The 26,935-nt window shown below is 46.5% G+C and overlaps 1 protein-coding gene across 1 annotated transcript in view; it reads right to left on the bottom strand.

Moving 5' to 3' along the window:
• Nucleotides 1-26,935, bottom strand: part of PKP4 (plakophilin 4) — a 391,306-nt gene that overhangs the window by 253,743 nt on the left and 110,628 nt on the right. Inside the window, exon 2 of the mRNA XM_075317248.1 lies at nucleotides 6,939-7,072. Coding sequence (XP_075173363.1) covers nucleotides 6,939-7,067 — 129 coding nt within the window. The 5' untranslated portion in view covers nucleotides 7,068-7,072. The remainder of the gene's footprint in view (nucleotides 1-6,938; nucleotides 7,073-26,935) is intronic.

The following is a 26,935-nucleotide window of genomic DNA, read 5'->3' as shown; positions in this document are numbered from 1 at the left end:
CACCTCTATATACAGTCGATAACAGGATCCAACATTTAAAATAGGTGAGTCATAACTCACCTCCTCCTGTACAATAACTGATAGCACCTGTATAGACAGTACGTATCCACAATTTACAATAGATGTCACAGCTCACCTTCTCCTCTCCCTTCATATCTTTTCATTTATTTGTACACAACACAAAGTGTCTGAGTATACTGATAGTAATCTCCATGTTCCCAAGACTTCAGTTTAGCCTTGTAGCCAGTGTGAAAATTTTAAGATTTTATTTAACATGGATAGTGAAATGAAAACTTAAAAAAATGAAAAACACATTTTTTTCTAAGTAAACCTCCCCTTTAAGTCTTTAATAGCAGATGCATGTATTTGGCCATTATCTGAGCGGTGGCCGTGCTTTTCGGCAGCGATGATGTAAGGCGCTAGCGCTCCCCTACAATTACAGCGGACAATTCTTCATTCCGCGCTCCGCTTTTCTGTAGGAACAGTCGAGCTTTTCATAGAAATTATACTAAAGCCATTGTGCAGGCGAGAACCCGAGAATACCAGCAAACCGCAGCTTCTCCACCACCAGATCCTGACTTGGCAGAAGGTCCAGGTTGTTTTCTTAGCGCTGCCGGCTAAGACAAATCCAGAAGATGCAAATCACTCCGCTGCTACAAAGCACAATGGAGATTGGGGGAGAAGCGGAATGTTCAGAAGCTCGGACTCGTCTGTACGGAGCGGGGACAGGCCAGACATTATTACATCAGGTGCAACGCCGCACAATGGGCCGACATAATAAATTATCAAATGGTAAGAAAAGCCATTTATACAACACAAGTGCCATTAACTAGAACTCGGCTGCACCGGGATTCTGTCCACATGGAAATGTCTCATATTCCCCTATATACAGAGCCAGGGGTGGGAGAAAACAGTCACTACTCATAGAAGGACCGCTCCAGGACAAATCGGACATGAAGTAACTGGTAAAATCAACTTAGACCTCACCTCAATATCAGGCGGCTGTAATAAAGCCACATACTAAGGAATTACAGCCACAAGAACCGCAGAGTTACATCATTGTATTCTAGGATTGAATCCAAGTTCTGGCAAAAGCAAAAACTTCAGGTTTTGAGGTCATAGGGAAGAGGTCAGAAGGTTTTCTTTTCTACCACTGATCGCCACTAGTGATGAGTGAGCACTAGCATGCTCAGGTGCTCAGTACTTGTAACTAGTGATGAGCGGGCACTACCATGCTCAGGTGCTCAGTACTGGTAACTAGTGATGAGTGGGCACTACCATGCTCGGGTGCTCAGTACTGGTAACTAGTGATGAGCGGGCACTACCATGTTCGGGTGCTCAGTACTGGTAACTAGTGATCAGTGAGCACTACCATGCTCGGGTGCTCAGTACTCGTAACTAGTGACGAGCGACCACTACCATGCTCAGGTGCTCAGTACTGGTAACTAGTGATGAGCGGGCACTACCATGCTCAGGTGCTCAGTACTGGTAACTAGTGATGAGCGAGCACTACCATGCTCAGGTGCTCAGTACTGGTAACTAGTGATGAGCGGGCACTACCATGCTCGGGTGCTCAGTACTCGTAACTAGTGACGAGCGACCACTACCATGCTCAGGTGCTCAGTACTGGTAACTAGTGATGAGAGGGCACTATCATGCTCAGGTGCTCAGTACTGGTAACTAGTGATGAGCGGGCACTATCATGCTCGGGTGCTCGGTACTCGTAACTAGTGATGAGTGAGCACTACCATGCTCGGGTGCTCAGTACTCGTAACTAGTGATGAGTGAGCACTACCATGCTCAGGTGCTCAGTACTGGTAACTAGTGATGAGCAGGCACTACCATGCTCAGGTGCTCAGTACTGGTAACTAGTGATGAGCGGGCACTACCATGCTCGGGTGCTCAGTACTGGTAACTAGTGATGAGCGGGCACTACGATGCTCGGGTGCTCAGTACTGGTAACTAGTGATGAGTGGGCACTACCATGCTCGGGTGCTCAGTACTGGTAACTAGTAATGAGCGGGCACTACCATGCTCGAGAGCTCAGTACTCGTAACTAGTAATGAGCGGGCACTACCATGCTCAGGTGCTCAGTACTGGTAACTAGCGATGAGCGGGCACTACCATCCTCAGGTGTTCAGTACTGGTAACTAGTGATGAGCGGGCACTACCATGCTCGGGTGCTCTGTACTCGTAACTAGTGATGAGCGGGCACTACCATGCTCGAGAGCTCAGTACTCGTAACTAGTGATGAGCGGGCACTACCATGCTGAGGTGCTCGGTACTCGTAACTATATAGACTTTGCTGGGAGAAGGAAAGACATGTAGTTTTGGGCAACAAACTGCAACAAAAAAATAGTACCCCCCTCCTGATCGCCACTAGTGATGAGTGAGCACTACCATGCTCAGGTGCTCAGTACTGGTAACTAGTGATGAGCGGGCACTACCATGCTCGGGTGCTCAGTACTGGTAACTAGTGATGAGCGGGCACTACCATGCTCGGGTGCTCAGTACTGGTAACTAGTGATGAGCGGGCACTACCATGCTCAGGTGCTCAGTACTGGTAACTAGTGATGAGCGGGCACTACCATGCTCGGGTGCTCAGTACTGGTAACTAGTGATGAGCGGGCACTACCATGCTCGGGTGCTCAGTACTGGTAACTAGTGATGAGCGGGCACTACCATGCTCAGGTGCTCAGTACTGGTAACTAGTGATGAGCGGGCACTACCATGCTCGGGTGCTCTGTACTCGTAACTAGTGATGAGCGGGCACTACCATGCTCGAGAGCTCAGTACTCGTAACTAGTGATGAGCGGGCACTACCATGCTCAGGTGCTCAGTACTGGTAACTAGCGATGAGCGGGCACTACCATGCTCAGGTGCTCGATACTTGTAACTAGTGATGAGCGGGCACTACCATGCTCGGGTGTTCAGTACTGGTAACTAGTGATGAGCGGGCACTACCATGCTCAGGTGCTCAGTACTGGTAACTAGTGATGAGTGGGCACTACCATGCTCGGGTGTTCAGTACTGGTAACTAGTGATGAGCGGGCACTACCATGCTCGGGTGCTCAGTACTGGTAACTAGCGATGAGCGGGCACTACCATGCTCAGGTGCTCAGTACTGGTAACTAGTGATGAGCGGGCACTACCATGCTGAGGTGCTCGGTACTCGTAACTATATAGACTTTGCTGGGAGAAGGAAAGACATGTAGTTTTGGGCAACAAACTGCAACAAAAAAATTGTACCCCCCTCCTCAGGTGTCAGTTTCGGCTGCAGTTGTGATGTCACATCTCCGCTGCAGCCAAGACGCTGAGGCTGCAGCAGTGGTAGAGAACCTTGAAGGGTGGAGTACTGTCATTTTATTCACTTACATTACTGGAAAGGTTTGGGGTCCAAGCTTTTATAAAACATTTAATGCCCTAATCGCGCCATACGTGAGTTCAGTCTAAGCAGTAAAGGAGGTGGAGATGCTGCAGAGTCAAGACGAGCTGTTCACACAATTGCACAACATATGATTCCATTAACGGCCTTTAGGCCAGGGCTTAGGATTAAGATCCCGGTCCTCAATGGCATCAATCAATCCATATAGGCTGGAAATAAGGTCTGGACAACTTGAGTCTGTTGCATCTCCATTGCCACAAATGGAACAAAATTAAACTTTTTTGTAGGCCAGGTGCAAACGGGCATATAATCTGATCCATGAGAATAGGGCCAATTATGCAGATCATAACCTGATCAAACTATGACCAGATTTTCTTGGATGAGGAGAAGATGGGGGGGGGGGGATATCGGTGAAAATCTATGTGAAAATCGGTTTGCATTCAGATGTCATCAGAGTGCAGTTTGATGTTCTCCCGAGGCTCATGGACTTGCGTAATCGAGTGTGATGTGATAAATGGATCCAACTGTGGCTCTTTGCAATATTTTCCTCGGACCCTAGGTCCAAGAATGGTTAAAAAAAAAAACAGACTTGTGCACAGCCCCATAAAACATTGATCCGAGTGTCATCCGATGTTTTGTCAGATCGAACATAGACCCAAAAAACAATCGTCTGCACAAAACAGAGTGACTGTGCCCACTAAAGACACTTTTGGGGTCACGTCTTTCTGGTCGTCTATAACGTCTCTGGTCATGAAGGGGGGCAGGTTGGGTTGAATGCATGCCTAGATGTCTTATACTATCCTCATGCATGCAAAATAATAAAACCTAGTACAGATCGAGCCCTAGACCATAATACGCCATGCTGCAGGATGAGAGGCCCTTTTTGTAGTGGAGCCGGGTGGGTGTCGGCTGTAGGACATGACGTCGGCACATAAGAATCTCTCCCGATACCCATAAGACCGCCACCCGGTGCGAAGCACAACTCCACTAAGCGTCTCATATCAGCTCCGTCCTTGCAGGCGGCAGATCACCACAGCTACCTGAACGGCTCCGTGTAAAGGCCGGCGACCCCATCTCTTCGCTCAGATGTGCGGTTGTGCATGTTGTTCGATTGATTTAAGAAGAAGAAGGAAAAAAAAAAAACAAAACAAAACCCACTATGAATCGGCAGACAGTCCTTTGTCCTGAGCAATATACTGATCGGGCGCACGGCGATCGATATAAAACTGCACGGCCTATAATAAAGCCGTAAATGAGTAAAAAAAATCCATAGAAACAACTGCCAAGGAGTAATGTTACCCTAAAGAGCCATACGGGGCTACAGAGAGAACGATACCAGACTGACGGATACCGGTTATTAACAAGAAATAACGAGGGCAGATTTATCCCACCACCATGACCGATGAGCCAAAATTGGGTTAATATTGTGAACTTCATGATAGAAATATGGACTAAGGACTACATCACTATGAAGTTAGGGCCCCCATCAAATGGAGATGACAGTTAGGAGGGGTGGGGGTGATCGGCCTACCATCTGAAGTCTCCAGACACTCCCTTGGCATCAAAGGATCAGGCAGTTGAGATTCCTGCACGTTTTCTGGAGCGGCACGCTGCCCCATTATCTGGAGCGGCACGCTGCCCCATTATCTGGAGAGGCACGCTACCCCATTATCTGGAGAGGCACGCTACCCCTTTTTGGAGCGGCATGCTGCTTCGTTTTCTTGCACAGCACGCTGCCCCTTTTAGGAGCAGCAGGCTGCTGTTTTTTGGAGCGGAACGCTGCCCCTTTTTGGAAAGTAACTGGAAAGCTACGCAAACATTTATTTTTAGGGCATGTTCCCACTCAGGGTTTTTTTGGAACAGAAACGGGGGGTGATCGGCCTACCATCTGGGGTCTCCAGACACTCCCTTGACATTAAAAGTGTCAGGCAGTTGGGATTCCTCCCAGTTTTCTTGCGCGGCACCGCTGCCCCGCTTTTTGGAGCGGCACGCTGCCCCTTTTTTTGGAGCGGCACGCTGCCCCTTTTTTTGGAGCGGCACGCTGCCCCTTTTTTTGGAGCGGCACGCTGCCCCTTTTTTTGGAGCGGCACGCTGCCCCTTTTTTTGGAGCGGCACGCTGCCCCTTTTTTTGGAGCGGCACGCTGCCCCTTTTTTTGGAGCGGCACGCTGCCCCTTTTTTTGGAGCGGCACGCTGCCCCTTTTTTTGGAGCGGCACGCTGCCCCTTTTTTTGGAGCGGCACGCTGCCCCTTTTTTTGGAGCGGCACGCTGCCCCTTTTTTTGGAGCGGCACGCTGCCCCTTTTTTTGGAGCGGCACGCTGCCCCTTTTTTTGGAGCGGCACGCTGCCCCTTTTTTTGGAGCGGCACGCTGCCCCTTTTTTTGGAGCGGCACGCTGCCCCTTTTTTTGGAGCGGCACGCTGCCCCTTTTTTTGGAGCGGCACGCTGCCCCTTTTTTTGGAGCGGCACGCTGCCCCTTTTTTTGGAGCGGCACGCTGCCCCTTTTTTTGGAGCGGCACGCTGCCCCTTTTTTTGGAGCGGCACGCTGCCCCTTTTTTTGGAGCGGCACGCTGCCCCTTTTTTTGGAGCGGCACGCTGCCCCTTTTTTTGGAGCGGCACGCTGCCCCTTTTTTTGGAGCGGCACGCTGCCCCTTTTTTTGGAGCGGCACGCTGCCCCTTTTTTTGGAGCGGCACGCTGCCCCTTTTTTTGGAGCGGCAGGCTGCCCCTTTTTTTGGAGCGGCACGCTGCCCCTTTTTTTGGAGCGGCACGCTGCCCCTTTTTTTGGAGCGGCACGCTGCCCCTTTTTTTGGAGCGGCACGCTGCCCCTTTTTTTGGAGCGGCACGCTGCCCCTTTTTTTGGAGCGGCACGCTGCCCCTTTTTTTGGAGCGGCACGCTGCCCCTTTTTTTGGAGCGGCACGCTGCCCCTTTTTTTGGAGCGGCACGCTGCCCCTTTTTTTGGAGCGGCACGCTGCCCCTTTTTTTGGAGCGGCACGCTGCCCCTTTTTTGGAGCGGCACGCTGCCCCTTTTTTGGAGCGGCACGCTGCCCCTTTTTTGGAGCGGCACGCTGCCCCTTTTTTGGAGCGGCACGCTGCTCCTTTTTTGGCGCGGCACGCTGCCTTGCAAAGTTACATTTTCAGGGTTTCCATAAAACAAAAATCACATTTGAAACATCACAGAAAAGGTTAAAACGTGGCTAACAAGGCAATAGCTGCACATAATAGCAGTAACTGGAAAGCTACGCAAACATTTATCTTTAGGGCGTGTTCACACTGAGGGGTTTTTTTTAGTTTTTCGGAACAGACATGCTTCAATTCTCCAATCAAAACTTGTTTATTATGAACTTTTGGTGGTTTCTGCTCCTAAAATTCAGTAACAGACCTCCGTGTGAAAACACCCTTACAATGAAGCAGTTTTCTTTTTCCCTATGACCAACGGTAATCTGCGGAGCGTCCCACCCACGGTCATGACGTCCCCGGGCAGGAGGAGACGAGTACACTATAACGCTATACATAGAAGTTTACTTTTCACATACAAAAACCTCAATAAACACTCACCTGTTCTTTTACAGATGCCAGAATGTTTGTGGCTGTGGACTCTGGCTCCACGCCTGCGGTGGAGGGAGCATCCTGGGGGGCTTTTTGCAGCCCCTCTTCCATCATGGGAGTCTGCTCAGGAGCTGGCATGGCGCCTATAAGAAAAGAACAAAAAGAAATATGTAAAGATGCTGCATAAATCTATAATCAGGCGGCCAGATATTGTTTATAAGTTATAAAACTTTTGCACATTTTTGCATTTTCACTTTCAAAATGTAAAACTGTAACATTAACGGATCAGCGCCGGATTTAGTGTCCGTTTCTCCCTGTGACATCCTTCTTCAGTCCCCGGCTTGCCAGGATTACAGCACAATCCGCGCCGGGCGTTGGCGGCCTGTAAACTACCTGACTTTATCTTTTACATGTCCGTTGGTTGTTGGGACTCGTCTTGTCATTTACTCAAAAAGCAAAATAACCCAACGAACAGGGAAAAGAGGCCATTAATGTAACCGCTAAGAGACACCGCAGGTTATAAGTGGAGCAGATGTGACGTCATTGCGGATCGTCCGGCAGCGTAAACTCAGGAGTGTGTAATTAGGTGATGAGAGCGGGATTATTCGCTCGTCGTGACGTCATCATGAGCGTGCCGGTGCGAGCCGCCGGCCACAGCCACTAAGGGGGGATTTGTAGAAGATTTGCAGAGATTAAGTTGCAGATTTCTTTTTTTTGGTTTATATTCTACAGGGAAAATCTGCAACTGTTGGTGTGAACGACGTCAATAGAAAATCAAGATAGAAAAGGAGATCCGCTGTACTGGAGCACGTGTGCCGGAGAAGCCCATTCTAGCCGGGGTGCCGGATGTGGCCTAAAAGCTTCACATCCAACAACTCCTTTAACATTATGTTATGTTTAACCCCAGGAGACGTGGAGAAGTCGCTATGCCATGACATTTTTTTTGCATTATACTTGTATATTTATGGACCAGAAGTTTCTGGAGACTCCACAACCATAGACATCGTGCGCCCAATAATCCCTGAAATGGCATAGCCTCACCGTGCACCTCATGGTCCCTGCAGTGCTTTAGCCTAACCATTCTCCTGTGGTTCCTTCGGTGGAATGCAACCCCATTGTCACCGCTGTACCCCATGGTCCCTGCTTTTCTGCTGTGGAGCGGCCTCGCTATGCGCCCTATGGTCCCTGCAGTGAAGTGGCCTCACCATGCGCCCCATGGTCCCTGCGGTGGAGTGGCCTCACCATGCGCCCCATGGTCCCTGCGGTGGAGTGGCCTCACCATGCGCCCCATGGTCCCTGCGGTGGAGTGGCCTCACCATGCGCCCCATGGTCCCTGCGGTGGAGTGGCCTCACCATGCGTCCCATTGTCCCTGCGGTGGAGTGGCCTCACCATGAGCCCCATGGTCCCTGCAGTGGAGTAGCCTCACCGTGTGCCCTGTGGTTTCTTTGGTGGTGTAGCCCCACTGAGCATCCCGAGGTGCCTGGTGTGGCCTCACCATACGCCCCATAGTCCCTGCTGTGGCTTCACCGTGCGGCCCATGGTCCCTGCTGTGGCCTCACCGTGCGCTCTGTGGTCTCTACAGTGGTGTGGCCTAGCTGTGGACCCCGTGGTCCATTCGGCGGCGTGGCCTCACCATGCCCCCCAATCCCAGTGATGGTGTGATGTCCCCATGTGGTTGTCCCCGATTAAAGTGATGATAACAGAGATATTTTTATTGCGTAGTGAAGCTACAAACACCAATACAGAAAACATTCATAAAACGTGCACAAATAACCAAACCGTGACCGGCACTTGCCTGGCTGCACTTTTAATGAACCCTGATTTTTCCGCTTTTTAGTTGGGAAGAGCTTAGCTCCAATATAACTAGACTGTGAGAAACAATGAGGCACCGGCCTGCACCGCCCGCAGGATCCCCCGCCACACGCTCTCCCCGCCGCACGCTCCCCCTCGCCGCACGCTCCCCCATCACCTCCACCGCCGCAATTAAAAGGAGTTATTCAACTGATTAATGTGACAAATCACAAGCTATTATTTTTAATACACAGGAACATTCTCCGGATCCCGTGCTCCTTGCGTGACTCCGGTTTTTCCAGTAATTACTGGAAACGCTTCTGTCAAGCAACAAATCAGTTCCAGCAGAGAAGCAGTCAATCTATGGATGGAAGGGTCTTAATACGCAAGAGCCCTGAACAACAACCAATGTCTACAGATAAGGCAGCACTAGAAACGTCAAGAAAAGAGTCAGGATTTTTATTAACCCAACACTCACATTTGGACTGACCCCAAACATCCAGTCGGTGTCATTAAGAACAATCTTCAGAACAATCTTAAAGAAGAGCGAGGAGACCTGCAAGTCAAGATCCAGCCCCCGCAGTGCCCTGGAAGTAAAGATTCGGCACCCCGCAGTGCCCTGGAAGTAAAGATCCGGCGCCCCGCAGTGCCCTGGAAGTAAAGATCCGGCGCCCCGCAAGGCCCTGGAAGTAAAGATCCGGCGCCCCGCAAGGCCCTGGAAGTAAAGATCCGGCACCCCGCAGTGCCCTGGAAGTAAAGATCCGGCACCCGGCAGTGCCCTGGAAGTAAAGATCCGGCACCCGGCAGTGCATTGGAAGTATAGATCCGGCACCCCGCAAGGCCCTGGAAGTATAAATCCGGCACCCCGCAAGGCCCCAAAAGTATAGATTCGGCACCCTGCAAGGCCCCGGAAGTACAGATCTGGCACCCCGCAAGGCCCCGGAAGTACAGATCTTGCACCCTGCAAGGCCCCGGAAGTACAGATCCGGCACACCGCAGTGCCTGGGAAGTAAAGATCCGGCACCCCACAGTGCCCTGGAAGGGATGAACCAGGTACCCAAAGAGCCCTGGAAAGGATGATCCAGGTCCCAAAGAGGCTCTGGAAGGGATGATCTGGGTCCCCAAAAAGACCAGATCTCATATCATCCCATCTGTCTGGAATCACATGAAGAGACAGAAGGATTCATGCAGAAGATCTGGGGTTGGTTCTCCAAGATGTTTGGAAAAACCGCTATGCGGACATCCTTCAAAAACGGTGTACAAGTGACCGAGAAGAAGCGATGAAGACAAAGATGGTCACCCCAAACATGGAAGGAATTTAGACTTCTTTCTTTCAATCACTTTGCATTTTGTTAAAAATTAACCATGACTATTTCTATTTTGGAAAGCAGTTTTACTTTGTAGTATTTTTTGCTACACCTATCCAAAACTTTTGCGCCTATATATTTGTAAATACGGTATGTATGTATTTTTCCCCTACTCAGAATATTACTTAAAACCCTAATTACAGCTTTATAGGTTTCCATAGGAACAGTAGACGAGCCACAAGACCAGTCCTGATTCTTGGAGTCTTGTGTATGTGGATTACTCTGTGTAACAGGAAAATAAATAAATGAAGGATTGTACACTTTGTATTGCATGGACGGGCCGGGTGTCATGTCTGGCTTCCCCTCCATGTCCATAGGCTCCGAAATGGTGAAGTTTACAGACAAGCAGCAACACTAAGGCTACTTTCACACATCCTGTTTGAGCCGTGCGGCTCAATCCGGCTGTGAAACCTATGCAACGGATGCGGCGAAAACACCGCATCCTTTGCATAAGTTTTAACATGCGGCCGGTCCGTTTTTTTTTCCGGTTGCGGCACGCTACTGAGCATGCGCAGTGGAAGAAACCACATGCGGCGGCCGGATGCGTTTTTTTCCGCATCGCGCCGCATCCGGCGTCCATAGGCATGCATTGAAAAATGCGCTGCAGCGGCCGGATGCGGTGCGATGCGGTTTTTATTGCCGAAGAAAAAAACGTTGCAGGGAACGTTCTATCCAGCCGCAGCATCGGCTAAATCTGCCGCATGCGGCAAAAACCGGACCGAACGCAAGCCCCTGCGGCACAATACGGCACTAATGTAAGTCTATGCAAAAAAACCCGCAACCGGCGTAAAAAAAAAACGGTTGCGGTTTTCCTGCAGAACGCCGTATTGTGCCGCAGAGCAAAAACCGGAGGTGTGAAAGTAGCCTTAGGCTCCTCTGGCTACTCTGCTCCAGGAAGGGACAGGCGGAGGAAATAATACGGAGCATCAGTTATGGAATCAGAGGAGCCCCTTGGATTATTAGGCTTCAGTTCTATGTTTTGGGGGGTTTTTGTTGTTTTTTTTTTAAGAATGGAACAATAAGAGGGAAAAAAAAAAAAAAGACAACATTCAGGCTATGTTCACACGTTGCATTTTTTTTCTGCAGCTATATATTATATATATATATATATATATATATATATATATATATATATATATATATATATATATATATATATATATATATATACATACATACATATATATACACATATACATACACATACATACACACAAAGTATTAATATATATATATATATATATATATATATATATATATATATATATATATATATATATATATATATATATATATATATATATATATATATATTTACACACACACACATACATATACACACATACATACAATGCAGACCAAAAGTTTGGACACACCTCATTTAGAGTTTTCTTTATTTTCAGGACTCTGAAAATTGTAGATTCACATTGAAGGCATCAAAACTATGAATTAAAACATGTGGAATGAAATACTTTAAAAAAAAAAAAAAAAAAAAAAAAAAAGTGTGAAACAACTGAAAATATGCTGTATATTCTAGGTTCTTCAAAGTAGCCACCTTTTGCTGTGATTACTGCTTTGCACACTCTTTGCATTCTCTTGATGAGCTTCAAGAGGTGGTCACCGGAAATGGTTTTCCAACAGTCTTGAATGAGTTCCCAGAGATGCTTAGCACTTGTTGGCCCTTTTGCCTTCACTCTGCGGTCCAGCTCACCCCAAACCATCTCGATTGGGTTCAGGTCTGTTGACTGTGGAGGCCAGGTCATTTGGCGTAGCACCCCATCACTCTCCTTCTTAGTCAAATAGCCCTTACACAGCCTGGAGGTGTGTTTGGGGTCATTGTCCTGTTGAAAAATAAATAATGGTCCAACTGAACGCGAACCAGATGGAATAGCACGCCGCTGCAAGATGCTGTGGTAGCCATGCTGGTTCTGTATGATTTCAATTTTGAATAACTCCCCAACAGTGTCACCAGCAAAGCCCCCCCACACCATCACACCTCCTCCTCCATGCTTCACGGTGGGAACCAGCCATGTAGAGTCCATCCGTTCACCTTTTCTACAAAGACACGGTGGTTGGATCCAAAGATCTCAAATTTGGACTCATCAGACCAAAGCACAGATTTCCACTGGTCTAATGTCCATTCCTTGTGTTCTTTAGCCCAAACAAGTCTCTTCTGTTTGTTGCCTGTCCTTAGCAGTGGTTTCCTAGCAGCTATTTTACCATGAAGGCTGCTGCACAAAGCCTCCTCTTAACAGTTGTTCTAGAGATGAGAAGGTGTGTCCAAACATTTGGTCTGTAGTGTAATATATATATATATATACACACACACACACATATTTTTTTTCATTCTCCATTAAAAAGAGAAAAGTAACTAAAAGAAGGTATTGAAAAGTGATCTGCCTAATATCAAATATAAATGAGGTCAATGTAAAACAAAAAAAGAAAACCAAAACCATGAAAAGCCACAGACAGAAATCATATGTTATCTAGCCAAAATAAAAAAGAAAATATATTTGCTACATAGGTTTATGATCACTAGCATCTTAGAAGTTACACTTAAGGAAATCTATAGTATGATGGAAGCTTTTATACCAGCGCTGATTTCAATACTAATTTAAGACATAAGGGTGACTTGCACTTTTAACCACTAGAGGAAACCGCAGGTCCCACACGTCGAGTCACGAGGGAGAACCCTTTTTGGCTCCATAAATCTTGTCTGAAAGCAAAACAACAACAACCCACTCAGCAGTTACGTAATGTAGCAAAAATATTCAAAACAAACAAAACAAATAGATTTTATAAAATCTATATATAAGAGCCCAGGTCAAGCCATATAACAAAAAAACCTTTTATTATACTCACCTGCAGGGCGGTCCGGTCCGAAGGGTGTCGCTGCTCTTGGTCCGTCGCCTCCTATCTTGTGCCGTCGCCGTCCTCCTGCTCAGCCCCATCTGAATGACGTGTCCTGCGTCATTCACACAGAGGCCGCCATTGCAGTCCTGCGAAACGCACTTGATTTGCCTGGCTCCGGGTAGAGCAACGTATTGTAATGCGCTGGCGTGAGAAAAAGACCGCCCGCACATGCGCATTACAATGCATCGCTCTTCCTGCAGCATGAGCAGGAACGCAATGGAAGCCTGTGTGAATGACGCAGGACGCATCACCCACACAGGGCTGAACAGGCGGACGATGATCCCGTAAGACGCAGCAGGGGCCGGACCGAGAGCAGCGACTCCCTTTGGACTGTACCGCCCCCTAGCTGAGTATTATATAAGTGATTTTTATGTTCTACAGTGCGGCCTGGGCTCTTATATACAGTATTATAGAATTCTGCATATAAGAGCCCACTGGTGGTGGCCGCAGTTTATAGGGGAAAAACCTAGTGACTGGTTTCCATTAAAGATGACCAGATAAGAAATTTTATTACATAGATCTCAGACCTGATGAGGCTGAATTATTTACTTTGAAAATCCATGTCAAACTTAGAATTCTGAAGCAAAGATGAGTATTTTAGGAGTCCAGCTAAAACTTGAAATAACTCAAGTCTCCATCCACCCTGCCTGACAGCTGCAGCTTATACTGAGCAGTGAGAGATATACGCAGCCACAGGGGGGAGGGTCACTGAGGAGCTGTCCTGACAAGTGATTGCTATAACCAATCCAGCCGTTGTATAGCAAAATCTGGTGACAAATTACATTAAACTTCATTGCATATGTAGGAGGAGGGGTGAGGACACACGGATAGCCCAGACTTTGCACGGTTTGGAAGTACCCCCCTTTTCGGCCCTTTTGCTCCCAGAGGGTCGGCATCCAACGGCTTGGCTGGAATACCTTCAACTTAGGTCCTTCTTGATGATTGACAACAGACTTGGGCTTTTTGCGGCTCAGCCCACAAAATTTGAACAATTGTTTTTGCGGGCATCTCTAGTCTCTGGTTTACTCCTTCCTGATTACAGAGGCGGACATGGGAGACCTTAAATATATATCGAGAAGTGGAATAGAGATTTGGGGACTTCCATTCCTGAGGAGGACTGGAAAAAGTCCTTTATCCGCACTCATAAATTTTCCATCGCCTGTGCAGCACAGGGAAAAAAATTATAAAGATTCTGACCCGTTGGTACAGGTGCCCGGATACTCTACACGCAATATTTCCCAGGGTCTCAGATAGCTGCTGGAGGTAGAAAGGGGAAGGGGGACAATGCTGCATGTCTGGTGGGACTGCCCATTGATACAACCTTTCTGGAGGTCCGTGTTCAAAGCATACGCTGTGATTTGCGGAGAGCAGTTGGTGGGTTCCCCTCAGATGGCGCTGCTTTCAATTCTCCCGGGATCGCTTAAATCACAGAAAGCGGGCCTTCTGAGATACTGTCTTACGGCGGCACGCATGGTGATCCCGAGATACTGGAAATCGACTGGGGTGCCATCTGTGAGGGAGTGGTTTGCGGAGATGGCCATTATCCACAGGATGGAGTCCCTAATGTCAGAAACCAATGATATACATTTTTTAGGATCTGGACCCCCTGGACCCCGACTCTTGATTCTCTACCATTTCAGAACCTTATTGGTAACGCATGACGTGTGTTACGTCAGTCCAATGTAGCGGCCCGAGTACTGGGGAGGTAATCCCTACCATGCCTTCCCTCCCTCTCTTTCTGTTGCTCTTCTCTCCCCCTTTTCCTTATCTTTCCCCCTTGCTACTTTCCTTTCTCTCTGGTTCTCGTTAAATCTTCAAATGTTTTCCTTTTCTTTTTTGTTTTTGGCAGTAGCCTCGCTTTATTTAAGATGTAGTTCTCCTTTGGAAGGGAGATTTCTTGAAAAATGTAATATTACCAGTTATGTATATTAGATTTTATGACAGGGTGTTGATCCAGGGAACTAGTCTGATTGCCGGATGTGGAGTCAGGAAGGAATTTTTTTCCCCATTGGAGCTTGTTTGCCACATTGTGTTTTTTTTTGCCTTCCTCTGGATAAACATATTAGGCTACGGGTTGAACTAGATGGACTTAGGCAGGCTTTGCACATTACGACATCGCAGGTGCGATGTCGGTGGGGTAAAATTGAAAGTGACGCGCTTCCGGCATCGCAGGCGACATCGTTGTGTGTAAATCCTAGATGATACGATTAACGAGCGCAAAAGCGTCGTAATCGTATCATCGGTGCAGCGTTGGCGTAATCCATAATTACGCTGATGCGACGGTCCTATGTTGTTCCTCGCTCCTGCGGCAGCACACATCGCTGTGTGTGAAGTCGCAGGAGCGAGGAACATCTCCTACCGGCGTCACCGCGGCTTCCGTAGGTTATGCGGAAGGAAGGAGGTGGGCGGGATGTTTACATCCTGCTCATCTCCGCCCCTCCGCTCCTATTGGCCGCCTGCCGTGTGACGTCGCAGTGACGCCGCACGACCCGCCCCCTTAATAAGGAGGCGGGTCGCCGGCCAGAGCGACGGTCGCAGGACAGGTGAGTGCATGTGAAGCTGGTGTAGCGATAGTTTTCGCTACGCCAGCTTTCACAAGATATTGTACCTGCGACGGGGGCGGGGACTATCGCGTGCGACATCGCAGCATCGGCTTGCGATGTCGCAACGTGCAAAGCCCGCCTTAGAGTCTCCCTTCAACCTTAAAAAACTATGAAACTATGAGATTGTCTGTATTATAAAAGGTGGTTACATGTCATATGCGTGCCTTATGTAAACATCCCGCCCACCTCCTTCCTTCCGCATAACCTACGGAAGCCGCGGTGACGCCGGTGGGGTTGTTTACTTTAATAAAGAAAGATTAAACATAAACTTCATTGAAAAAGGGTTTTTTCTATGCAAGATTTTAAGAAAACTGTTGCATAAACATATGATAACATTTCTCAGTACAGCATATTGATGTTAAAGCATATAAAATAAAAAAAAAAAAAAAAAAAGATTTAAGACCCTAAAAGAAAAATAAATAATGACCGACACTTGTGGAATCTTCTCGTCATTCGCCAGGAATACTGGATGCAATCATCTTCTTTCTAGTATGTAATTTGCAAAAGTGTGGACAGTGTCAAGAAATGATGGGTTGCCATGGATACGGGCTATACATTTTTATTTTTTTCCCCCCTCCAGTTTCTCTATCTTAGTAAATAAGCCTATGCCTACAAGAAGCGCTGCAGCGGAGGGTAATATTTACTTCTCGGCTCTGCAGTGCGCTGCCCTTTCATGCAACAGTGCCCAGTAGACCAGAACAACGGGAGAGCAATTAATAGCATTGCAAACAAGCCGCATAATATTGCCTGACCTTTTGTGTCAAGATCAGCTGAATGCCATGTTCTCCGGGCTCGGGAACATTGGCTGGAGGAATAAAATGTTGAATTCATTGCTGTTTCTCAAGGTCTCAGCACTGAACAGGTAAATAAGTTGTCATTACGGCGTGGCGGACTGATTAGATGAATGGATGGGGGGGTCGCAGATGTGTCCTGTATTACGAGGCGCCGTAGCAATACAAGGCTACAGACGGAATATCAATAATTCATCAGACAAGATGCATTATTTGGTCTGCGTCCTTTTAACCAAACGGAGCTGCGGCTCAGAGGAACTATTACAGCTCTATTAATGGCGAGACTCAGGCTTACAATTAAAAGGCCATCACACAATGCACCTAATTTATGCTTCATATAAACAACTTGTCAAAATCGCCATCTTTGAAGATGATAATTTTTGGACAGTGCTTCCAAAAACAAGCACTTTTGTAATTTACCGTTTATTACAATTTTCAGCCATTCTTGAGATATTGATACTTTTGTTTACAGTTTGTTGCCTAGGAGACCGACCACCGCTAATATTTGGCTTGTAAGTGCTGGACTGGAGCTAGCATTCAAATGTAATGGCGCACTCCAGTGATCCAATATGGTGCTTACAACCTTGACAGTAAAGGTCTTGCAAGCACTGCACATGTTCTGCAGTCTGGCATGGTTTACAGTTTGTTGCCTAGGAGACAGACCACCGCTAATATATGGCTTGTAAGTGCTGGACTGGATCTAACAGATATTCAAATGTACCGGCGCACTCCAAGCGATCCAATACAGTGCTTACAACCTTGACAGTAAAGGTCTTGCAAGCACTGTGCATGTTCTGCAGTCTAGCATTGTTTACTGTTTGTTGCCTAGGAGACAGACCACCGCTACTGTCTAGCTTGTAAGTGCTGGACTGGAGCTAACTAGTATTCGAATGTAACAGCGCACTCCAGCGATCCTGGGTAACTTTATTACACTGCGTACAACCTTGAAAGTAAAGTTACCCAGGATCACTGGAGTGCGCTTTTACATTCGAATGCTAGTTAGCTCCAGTTCAGCACTTACAAGCTAGACATTAGCGGTGGTCTGTCTCCTAGGTAACAAACTGTAAACAATGCTAGACTGCAGAACATGCTCAGTGCTTGCAAGACCTTTACTTTCAAGGTTGTAAGCACTGTAATAAAGCTGGCTAGGATCGCTGGAGTGCGCTTTCACATTCTAATACAGATTAGCTCCAGTCCAGCACTTACAAGCTAGACATTAGCGGTGGTCTGTCTCCTAGGCAACAAACTGTAAACAATGCTAGACTGCAGAACATGCTCAGTGATTGCAAGACCTTTACTTTCAAGGTTGTAAGCACTGTAATAAATGTCTTGCAAGCACTGCATATGTTCTATTGTTTACAGTTTGTTGCCTAGGAGACAGACCACCGCCACTGTCTGGCTTGTAAGTGCTGGACTGGAGCTAACCGGTATTAAGAGTGTAACGGCGCACTCCAGCGATCCAATACGGTGCTTACAACCTTGACAGTAAAGGTCTTGCAAGCACTGCGCATGTTCTGCAGTCTGGCATTGTTTACAGTTTGTTGCCTAGGAGACCGACCACCGCTAATATTTGGCTTGTAAGTGCTGGACTGGAGCTAGCATTCAAATGTAACGGTGCACTCCAGTGATCCAATACAGTACTTACAACCTTGACAGTAAAGGTCTTGCAAGCACTGCGCATGTTCTGCAGTCTGGCATTGTTTACTGTTTGTTGCCTAGGAGACAGACCACCGCTAATATATGGCTTGTAAGTGCTGGACTGGATCTAACAGATATTCAAATGTACCGGCGCACTCCAAGCGATCCAATACAATGCTTACAACCTTGACAGTAAAGGTCTTGCAAGCACTGTGCATGTTCTGCAGTCTAGCATTGTTTACTGTTTGTTGCCTAGGAGACAGACCACCGCTACTGTCTAGCTTGTAAGTGCTGAACTGGAGCCAACTAGTATTCGAATGTAACAGCGCACTCCAGCGATCCTGGGTAACTTTATTACACTGCGTACAACCATGAAAAGTAAAAGGTCTTGCAAGCAAGCACTGCACATGTTCTATTGTTTACAGTTTGTTACCTAGGAGACAGACCACCGCTAATGTCTAGCTTGTAAGTGCTGAACTGGAGCTAACTAGCATTCGAATGTAAAAGCGCACTCCAGTGATCCTGGGTAACTTTACTTTCAAGGTTGTACGCAGTGTAATAAAGTTACCCAGGATCGCTGGAGTGCGCTTTTACATTCGAATACTAGTTAGCTCCAGTCCAGCACTTACAAGCTAGACCGTAGCGGTGGTCTGTCTCCTAGGCAACAAACTGTAAACAATGCTAGACTGCAGAACATGCACAGTGCTTGCAAGACCTTTACTTTCAAGGTTGTAAGCACTGTAATAAAGGTCTTGCAAGCACTGCATATGTTCTATTGTTTACAGTTTGTTGCCTAGGAGACAAACCACCGCCACTGTCTGGCTTGTAAGTGCTGGACTGGAGCTAACCGGTATTACAATGTAACGGCGCACTCCAGCGATCCAATACGGCGCTTACAACCTTGCCAGTAAAGGTCTTGCAAGCACTGCACATGTTCTGCAGTCCAGCAGCGGTCGGTCTCCAAGGCAACAGTCAGTAAACAAAAGAAAAAAGTGGTAATAACTCAGGAACAGCTGAAAATTTTAAGCACCTGTAAATGGCACAATTACTTCCATTCACAAGCAGTATCTGAAATACCCATTTATAAAGAGTGGAACAACCACCCTTTAAAAATCCTATTTTTGGTGTACAACTCCAAAGTGCCTTTGTTGTCCCAGACTATAAAGAATATTGATTGTGCATACGCATAATTATCAGTGATGCACTGCAACAGGGGCAACGCTTGTAAGACCTGGGCAATTAACGGGGGTACTCCAGGAAAGCTACAGGACAGTAACCATGTCTAGCGGCTTTGGGAACTCCTATAGAATTTATATTTGTAGCCACCTGTCTATTTATTCTTCACCTGGATGTGAGAGTTGCCTCAACCAGGTGGGACGAGGGTCCCAGGACCCCCATTTGGGAAACAGGAGTCGATCCAAGACATTTGAAAAAGAGGGATTAACCTTGGAATATTTAGCACTATTTACTTTTCTGTTATGGCTCTCAACTCTGTCACCATAAAAACTGGATAAAAAATAAAAAATAGTGCCGAATGGTGGCCACCATGACGGAAAAACTATCAACCAAATCAGTGGTGTCAGCAGTAAGCCAATGGGTTCACATCCTGAACAGGTTCCCTCTGATCTTTGTTCCTGAACCATGTGGATGTGGAGGACGCCTTAGGCTGCTTTCACACATCCGGTTTTTGCAGTGCGGCAAAATACGGCGCTTTGCGGGAAAACCGCATCAGGTTTTTTTTTACGCCGGGTGCGGTTTTTCCTCAGACTTATTAGCGCCGGATTGTGCCACATTGCATTGCGTCCGTTTTTTGCCGTATGCGGCATATTTAGCTGATGCAGCGGCCAGATGAAACATTGAAGCGTACGTTTTTGTCTGCGGCGAAAAAAACGCATCGCGCCGGATCCGGCACGATTTACAATGCAAGCCTATGGACACCGGATGCGTTTTTTTTGCACTGCGCATGCTCAGTATCAATCTGCATCCGTCAAAAAACGGACGGGCCACATGGAAAAACCTATGCAACGGATCCGTTTTTTTCGCCACATCCGTTGCATAGGTTTTTGAGCCGGATTGAGCCGCACTGCAAAAACCGGATGTGTGAAAGCAGCTTTACTTTTACAGTTTCTTAATGAGCATAACAAAGCAATCGACTGAGGGTCCTGGGCTCAAATCCCACCAAGGACGACATCTGCAAGGAGTTTGTAGTGTGGGAGGAAACTGGAGGAAACCCACGAAGACACTGGGAGAAAATACAAAGACCGATAGAGAATTTAGATTGCGAGCCCCAATGGGGACAGTGATGATGTTTGTAAACCATGCAGAATATGTTGGTGCTGTATATTCTTCAAAATCAAAAAGGAGGTGTCAGAAATAAGCAGGTGTTTAGAATACCAATTCCAAGACCAATACTAAAGTCTCAAAACAGAAAAGCAATCTTCGCTACGTTTTGGATTGTTGAGGAAATTGCAAGGAGTGTGTCTTCTTGAAGGACGAGGGCGCCGTCACAATATCCAAGGCTTCAGCACAGGATTGGTCATGATAAAATCTAAAAATCACATGCAATCTCTGGTGACATCTATCATCCTAGATACATTGCCCCCCCACCATATAGGATCACTAGTGGGGTCACTCTTCTCTCTGTTTAAATATCAAGTATGTAAAAGCGAAGAATGTGGACTCCTCGATGTAATAAAATGCGGCTACTAGAGGGATTGGAAATCATGTAATAAAGAAATCTCATGACGCGTTTCGAAAGCGTATCCCCGGGTCATATACACGCCGAATAAAATAAAAGATACCAGCTGGCTGGGAAATATTCCATTCAATCAGATTCAGAGAATTTGCATGAACGTGGAGGACTTTATATATCAGAGCAGATAGAGAAAAGAAGGAAAGGGATCCGCAAACTCTCATCCAAGGAGCAATGGATTGGGCTAGGAAACAGTTTCATAATTCGGTGATCCACGCAGGACAAGAAAAACGGTAATCAACCAGAAGTAACTATGTAGTATCACTAGTATCTATGCAGTATCTATGTAGTTTCACTACCAAGTATTAATTCAGAGTACAAAGATCTCAAAAGTGTGGAGTGTAAACATTAGGCACCATTAAATGGAATATGTCAGCAGGCTTTTGCTATAATCTGAGGGTAGCATGATGTTGGGGCAAAAAAACAAAAACAAAAGCAGCAGCACTCAATGTCAGGCAGCAGCTGCTAAAGCAAACAAGATTTTAGGGTGTATCAAAAGATTAGATCCCGGGATCCCAACGTATTGTAACCCCTCTATAAATCACTTGTAAAGCCCCTTCTGGAATATGGGATCCAGTTTTGGGCTCCACATTAAAAAGGACATTCAGAAGTTAGTCAGTTCAAAGGTGGGCAACTAGACTACTACAAGGAATGGAGGCCGCCCATATGATGAGAGGTTGAAAAAGTTAGATATGTTTAGCTTACAAAAAAGACGTCTCACCCATGGCCAGAGCCCAATCACCGACAGACTATATAGCCCAACTGACGTTAAGAAAACACTAACTATATTTGAGCAATACAAGCTCACTAATAATTCCAGGCTTGAAGCTCTAGTCTTTGATACCTCCCTGATCTAAAACGCACTAGAATTATAGGTTTCTGATCTCGCAAATCTGCTGGACTGTCTACGGAATCCATGTCAGGAAGTTGTTAATTTTATTTGTTGTTTAGTTATGTTTTGCAAAAAGTTAATTCATAAGCAATTGATTTGACCAACAAAATATACTGCTTGATGTATCAACACTAACAAACTGGAGGGTCAAAATATGTGCATTTTCTTAACCTTGCTTTACTATCTATGTGTCCTTAAATTTTGTAAGGGTACCTTCACACTTAGCGATGCAGCAGCGATCCGACCAGCGATCTGACCTGGTCAGGATCGCTGCTGCATCGCTACATGGTCGCTGGTGAGCTGTCAAACAGGCAGATCTCACCAGCGACCAGTGAACAGCCCCCAGCCAGCAGCGACGTGCAAGCGACGCTGCGCTTGCACGGAGCCGCCGTCTGGAAGCTGCGGAGACTGGTAACTAAGGTAAACATCGGGTATGGTTACCCGATGTTTACATTAGTTACCAGTGTGAGCAGGGAGCAGGGAGCCGCGCACACTGAGCGCTGGCTCCTTGCTCTCCTAGCTACAGTACACATCGGGTTAATTAACCCGATGTGTAATGCAGCTACATGTGCAGAGAGCAGGGAGCCGCGCACACTGAGCGCTGGCTCCTTGCTCTCCTAGCTGCTGTACACATCGGGTTAATTAACCCGATGTGTACAGCAGCTACATGTGCAGAGAGCCGGAGCCGGCAGCACAGGCAGCGTGAGAGCTGCGGAGGCTGGTAACTAAGGTAAATATCGGGTAACCACCTTGGTTACCCGATGTTTATCTTGGATACAGCTTACCTCAGCTGTCAGACGCCGGCTCCTGCTCCCTGCTCGCTTCATTTGTCGCTCTCTTGCTGTCACACACAGCGATCTGTGTGTCACAGCAGGAGAGCGGCTTTGAAGAAAACGAACCAGGGCTGTGTGTAACGAGCAGCGATCTCGCAGCAGGGGCCAGATCGCTGCTCAGTGTCACACACAGCGAGATCGCTAATGAGGTCACTGCTGCGTCACAAAAAGCGTGACTCAGCAGCGATCTCGGCAGTGAGCTCGCTGTGTGTGAAGCACCCCTAACGCAAGATTTCAAGATTTGCTAACTACAAAACCTAATAAAAATCATTTGAATAGAAAAAAAAGACGTCTCAGAGGAGATCTCATCAATATGTATACAGTGCCTACAAGTAGTATTCAACCCCCTGCAGATTTAGCAGGTTTGATAAGATGCAAATAAGTTAGAGCCTGCAAACTTCAAACAAGAGCAGGATTTATTAACAGACGCATAAATCTTACAAACCAACAAGTTATGTTGCTCAGTTAAATTTTAATAAATTTTCAACATAAAAGTGTGGGTCAATTATTATTCAACCCCTAGGTTTAATATTTTGTGGAATAACCCTTGTTTGCAATTACAGCTAATAATCGCCTTTTATAAAGACCTGATCAGGCCGGCACAGGTCTCTGGAGTTATCTTGGCCCACTCCTCCATGCAGATCTTCTCCAAGTTATCTAGGTTCTTTGGGTGTCTCATGTGGACTTTAATCTTGAGCTCCTTCCACAAGTTTTCAATTGGGTTAAGGTCAGGAGACTGACTAGGCCACTGCAACACCTTGATTTTTTTCCTCTTGAACCAGGCCTTGGTTTTCTTGGCTGTGTGCTTTGGGTCATTGTCTTGTTGGAAGATGAAATGACGACCCATCTTAAGATCCTTGATGGAGGAGCGGAGGTTCTTGGCCAAAATCTCCAGGTAGGCCGTGCTATCCATCTTCCCATGGATGCAGACCAGATGGCCAGGCCCCTTGGCTGAGAAACAGCCCCACAGCATGATGCTGCCACCACCATGCTTGACTGTAGGGATGGTATTCTTGGGGTCGTATGTAGTGCCATCCAGTCCCCAAACGTCATGTGTGTGGTTGGCACCAAAGATCTCGATCTTGGTCTCATCAGACCAGAGAACCTTGAACCAGTCTGTCTCAGAGTCCTCCAAGTGATCATGACCAAACTGTAGACGAGCCTTGACATGACGCTTTGAAAGTAAAGGTACCTTACGGGCTCGTCTGGAACGGAGACCATTGCGGTGGAGTACGTTACTTATGGTATTGACTGAAACCAATGTCCCCACTGCCATGAGATCTTCCCGGAGCTCCTTCCTTGTTGTCCTTGGGTTAGCCTTGACTCTTCGGACAAGCCTGGCCTCGGCACGGGTGGAAAGTTTCAAAGGCTGTCCAGACCGTGGAAGGCTAACAGTAGTTCCATAAGCCTTCCACTTCCAGATGATGCTCCCAACAGTGGAGACAGGTAGGCCCAACTCCTTGGAAAGGGTTTTGTACCCCTTGCCAGCCTTGTGACCCTCCACGATCTTGTCTCTGATGACCTTGGAATGCTCCTTTGTCTTTCCCATGTTGACCAAGTATGAGTGCTGTTCACAAGTTTGGGGAGGGTCTTAATTAGTCAGAAAAGGCTGGAAAAATAGATAATTAATCCAAACATGTGAAGCTCATTGTTCTTTGTGCCTGAAATACTTCTTAATACTTTAGGGGAACCAAACAGAATTCTGGTGGATTGAGGGGTTGAATAATAAATGACCCTCTGAATAAACTTTTCACAATTAAAAAAAAAAAAAAAAAAAAAAGAAATAACATTCTTTTTTGCTGCAGTGCATTTCACACTTCCAGGCTGATCTACAGTCCAAATGTCACAATGCCAAGTTAATTCCGAATGTGTAAACCTGCTAAATCTGCAGGGGGTTGAATACTACTTGTAGGCACTGTAAATACATGTGTGGTCAATATAAAGGACTGGCACATGACTTATTTCTTCCAAAGACAATACTAAGGACCAGGGGGCACTCATTGCGAGTGGAAGAAAAGCAATTTCGGCAGCTAAATAGGAAAGGGTTCTTTACAGTTAGAGCAGTCAGACTGTGGAATGCCGACCACAAGAGGTAGTAATGGCAGATACTAGAACAGCTTTTATAATCAGGGCTGGATGATTTCCTCACTACACACAACATTGTTGGTTATAAAAGTGACAAAATGTAGAATTGGTGGAGGAAGGTTGAAAAAGATGGACCGAGGTCTTTTTTTCAACCTATGTAACTTTGTAAAAAAAAAAAAAAAAAAAAAAGTGGTATATCGCTGGAACCAGGTTTATTAGTGTCAGTGTTGCGGTTTCACCAAAATTAGTGTTTTATCAGATCATCACTGCAGGACTAGGTGTCTGGTGCTTCATAGTCAAACCCCACCCCTAGAACTGGATTAGCGTGTGTCAATATACAGTGTGCAGAAAAAGCTGCCAATCAGTGGTGTAGGTGGGGTTATACATGGTTGAGCTCTGCGAGATCTGCAGCTGAGAAAATAAATTGTTATCACAGCTGCTGCATCAAGGAAACTAAGTGATACATCACCAGAATCAGGGTCTCTGAACCTACATCATGCTACTATCAGATAGCAAAAAGCTGCAGATGCCTGCTAAGAAATTATCCCTTTTTGAACAGAGAATAAGTCCATATTAAAGGGTAATCTATAAAAGTGCACAAAAACGGAAATCATTTGTTGAACCGTTTATATGGCCAATGAATGGTGTTGTCTGAAACGTAACCCTTTGTTAATAAGCAGAGTTAGGGCACATGGTCCTTATACAGGGGACCAATTCTATGAGCCAGACTGACAGGGAGTTACTCGTTACAAGTTTCTCTCATTCTGCCAATCATAAATTTGCAAATTTCAGCAGTGAACAGACCTAATTCTGAAAGGGCCTGCTGGAAATGAGGCTAATGTACAGTATAAAATAAGGGGAATACATCTAATACGCATATTTTGTTAAAACTCTGTTGGAATTTACATTTCCAGGAGGAACCATAGAGGCATCAATTTAAATAACTGGCCAGTTGTCACACGAAGCTTTGCTCAAAACTCGCTTAGTGTCATGGCGGCATCAGACGCTGTTCACATTACAGATGCCAACACTCCACACTTTGGTTTCTCTGGTGTTCCTGAGTTACACAGGCAGGCTCAGGCATCGACCAGCTGTGTGCTCATTCATGGCCAGGCTAGCAAGAGTTAAACTCGGCTAGCCTGCTGGTTACCTCTGGGATCACGTGTTGCTGGAAACATCACATTTGCTCCCTGCCTTTTTAAGATGGTGTAATCTGTTTTCCCATGCAGACTACAGTCTTATGCTGTGTTGGTCTGTGTGGTGTTGTGTCCCAGTCCGACTGGCGATTGTGTGGTGTTGTTTGGAGAAACCTGTTCTATTGTTTCCTCCCTGCTCTTATGTTCCTCCTATGCCCTTATTGTCTTATACCTTTGTATGAGGAGTTTTGGTTCCCTGTTTGTCTCATTCTGTTGGTGTTATCACACTCCTGTCTTGGCCCTCCCCTTGGGTTGGGGGGTAGAAGATCAGTGCTGGGCAGGAGCAGGGCCAGGGTGGCGGCTCAGACATCCCCACCTTCAGAGGTACCTCTGAAATAAGGGATAGCTAGGGTCCTCTAACCTGAGGGCCAGTCTAGGAGCTCTGGTCCACTGTCCTCTTTCACCAGGTCACCAGTATCATCCTCCTTATACACAGGGTGTATCCTTTGACATCCTCCAGTCAGTGCCAACCTGTCTAATGGCATAATCGCTTCACTAAAGAATGGAGACGCCTATTTATTTATTTTTTCCTTAAATTTCCAAGAAGAACAACAGAGGAACGCCAAATGAAGAATTCTAACAAAAGTTGCACAAGCACTGTTACTTTAAGTGGATGCAAACATTTACCCCAAAAGACCACATGTCCAAAAAGTTCACTGGTTGTTTACGAGCAGAACCCAAAACGTATCATGTGCCGATGCCAAACAAGAGTTGATGACCACGCCCACTTGGCTAATAAGGCTAGATTTATATACAAGAAAGATGAGGCCATATCTCAGGACTAGAGAGGCGCAGGAAGAAGAGAAAAACATCCCCGGATTCAGGAGAACAGAGACATTTACCCCGGATAAAAAAAACATTCCATATTTATGGCACATGACAGCTCCTCTATAAACCTCTCCGATTCTTGTACCTTTGCTATAAAATCTGCATTTCCGCCTGGTAATGATAACGTGACTCTACCAAGGGCACAAAGCTAACAAAAAAAAAAATTCTCGCTCAAAATAAAAATGAGGAAAATTCAACTCTTCCTTTTTTTTTTTTTTTTTTATTCCTCGCAGACATTTTCCATTAAGGCCGCTGTGAAAAGGACATTGATTGATCACTGCCTCGCAGATACATGTGACTGTTCAGGACGGATAAA

The sequence above is a fragment of the Anomaloglossus baeobatrachus genome, chromosome 7 (genome assembly GCF_048569485.1).
Source record: "Anomaloglossus baeobatrachus isolate aAnoBae1 chromosome 7, aAnoBae1.hap1, whole genome shotgun sequence".
Lineage (NCBI taxonomy): Eukaryota > Metazoa > Chordata > Amphibia > Anura > Aromobatidae > Anomaloglossus > Anomaloglossus baeobatrachus.
This window is presented reverse-complemented; position numbering and strand designations above follow the sequence as displayed.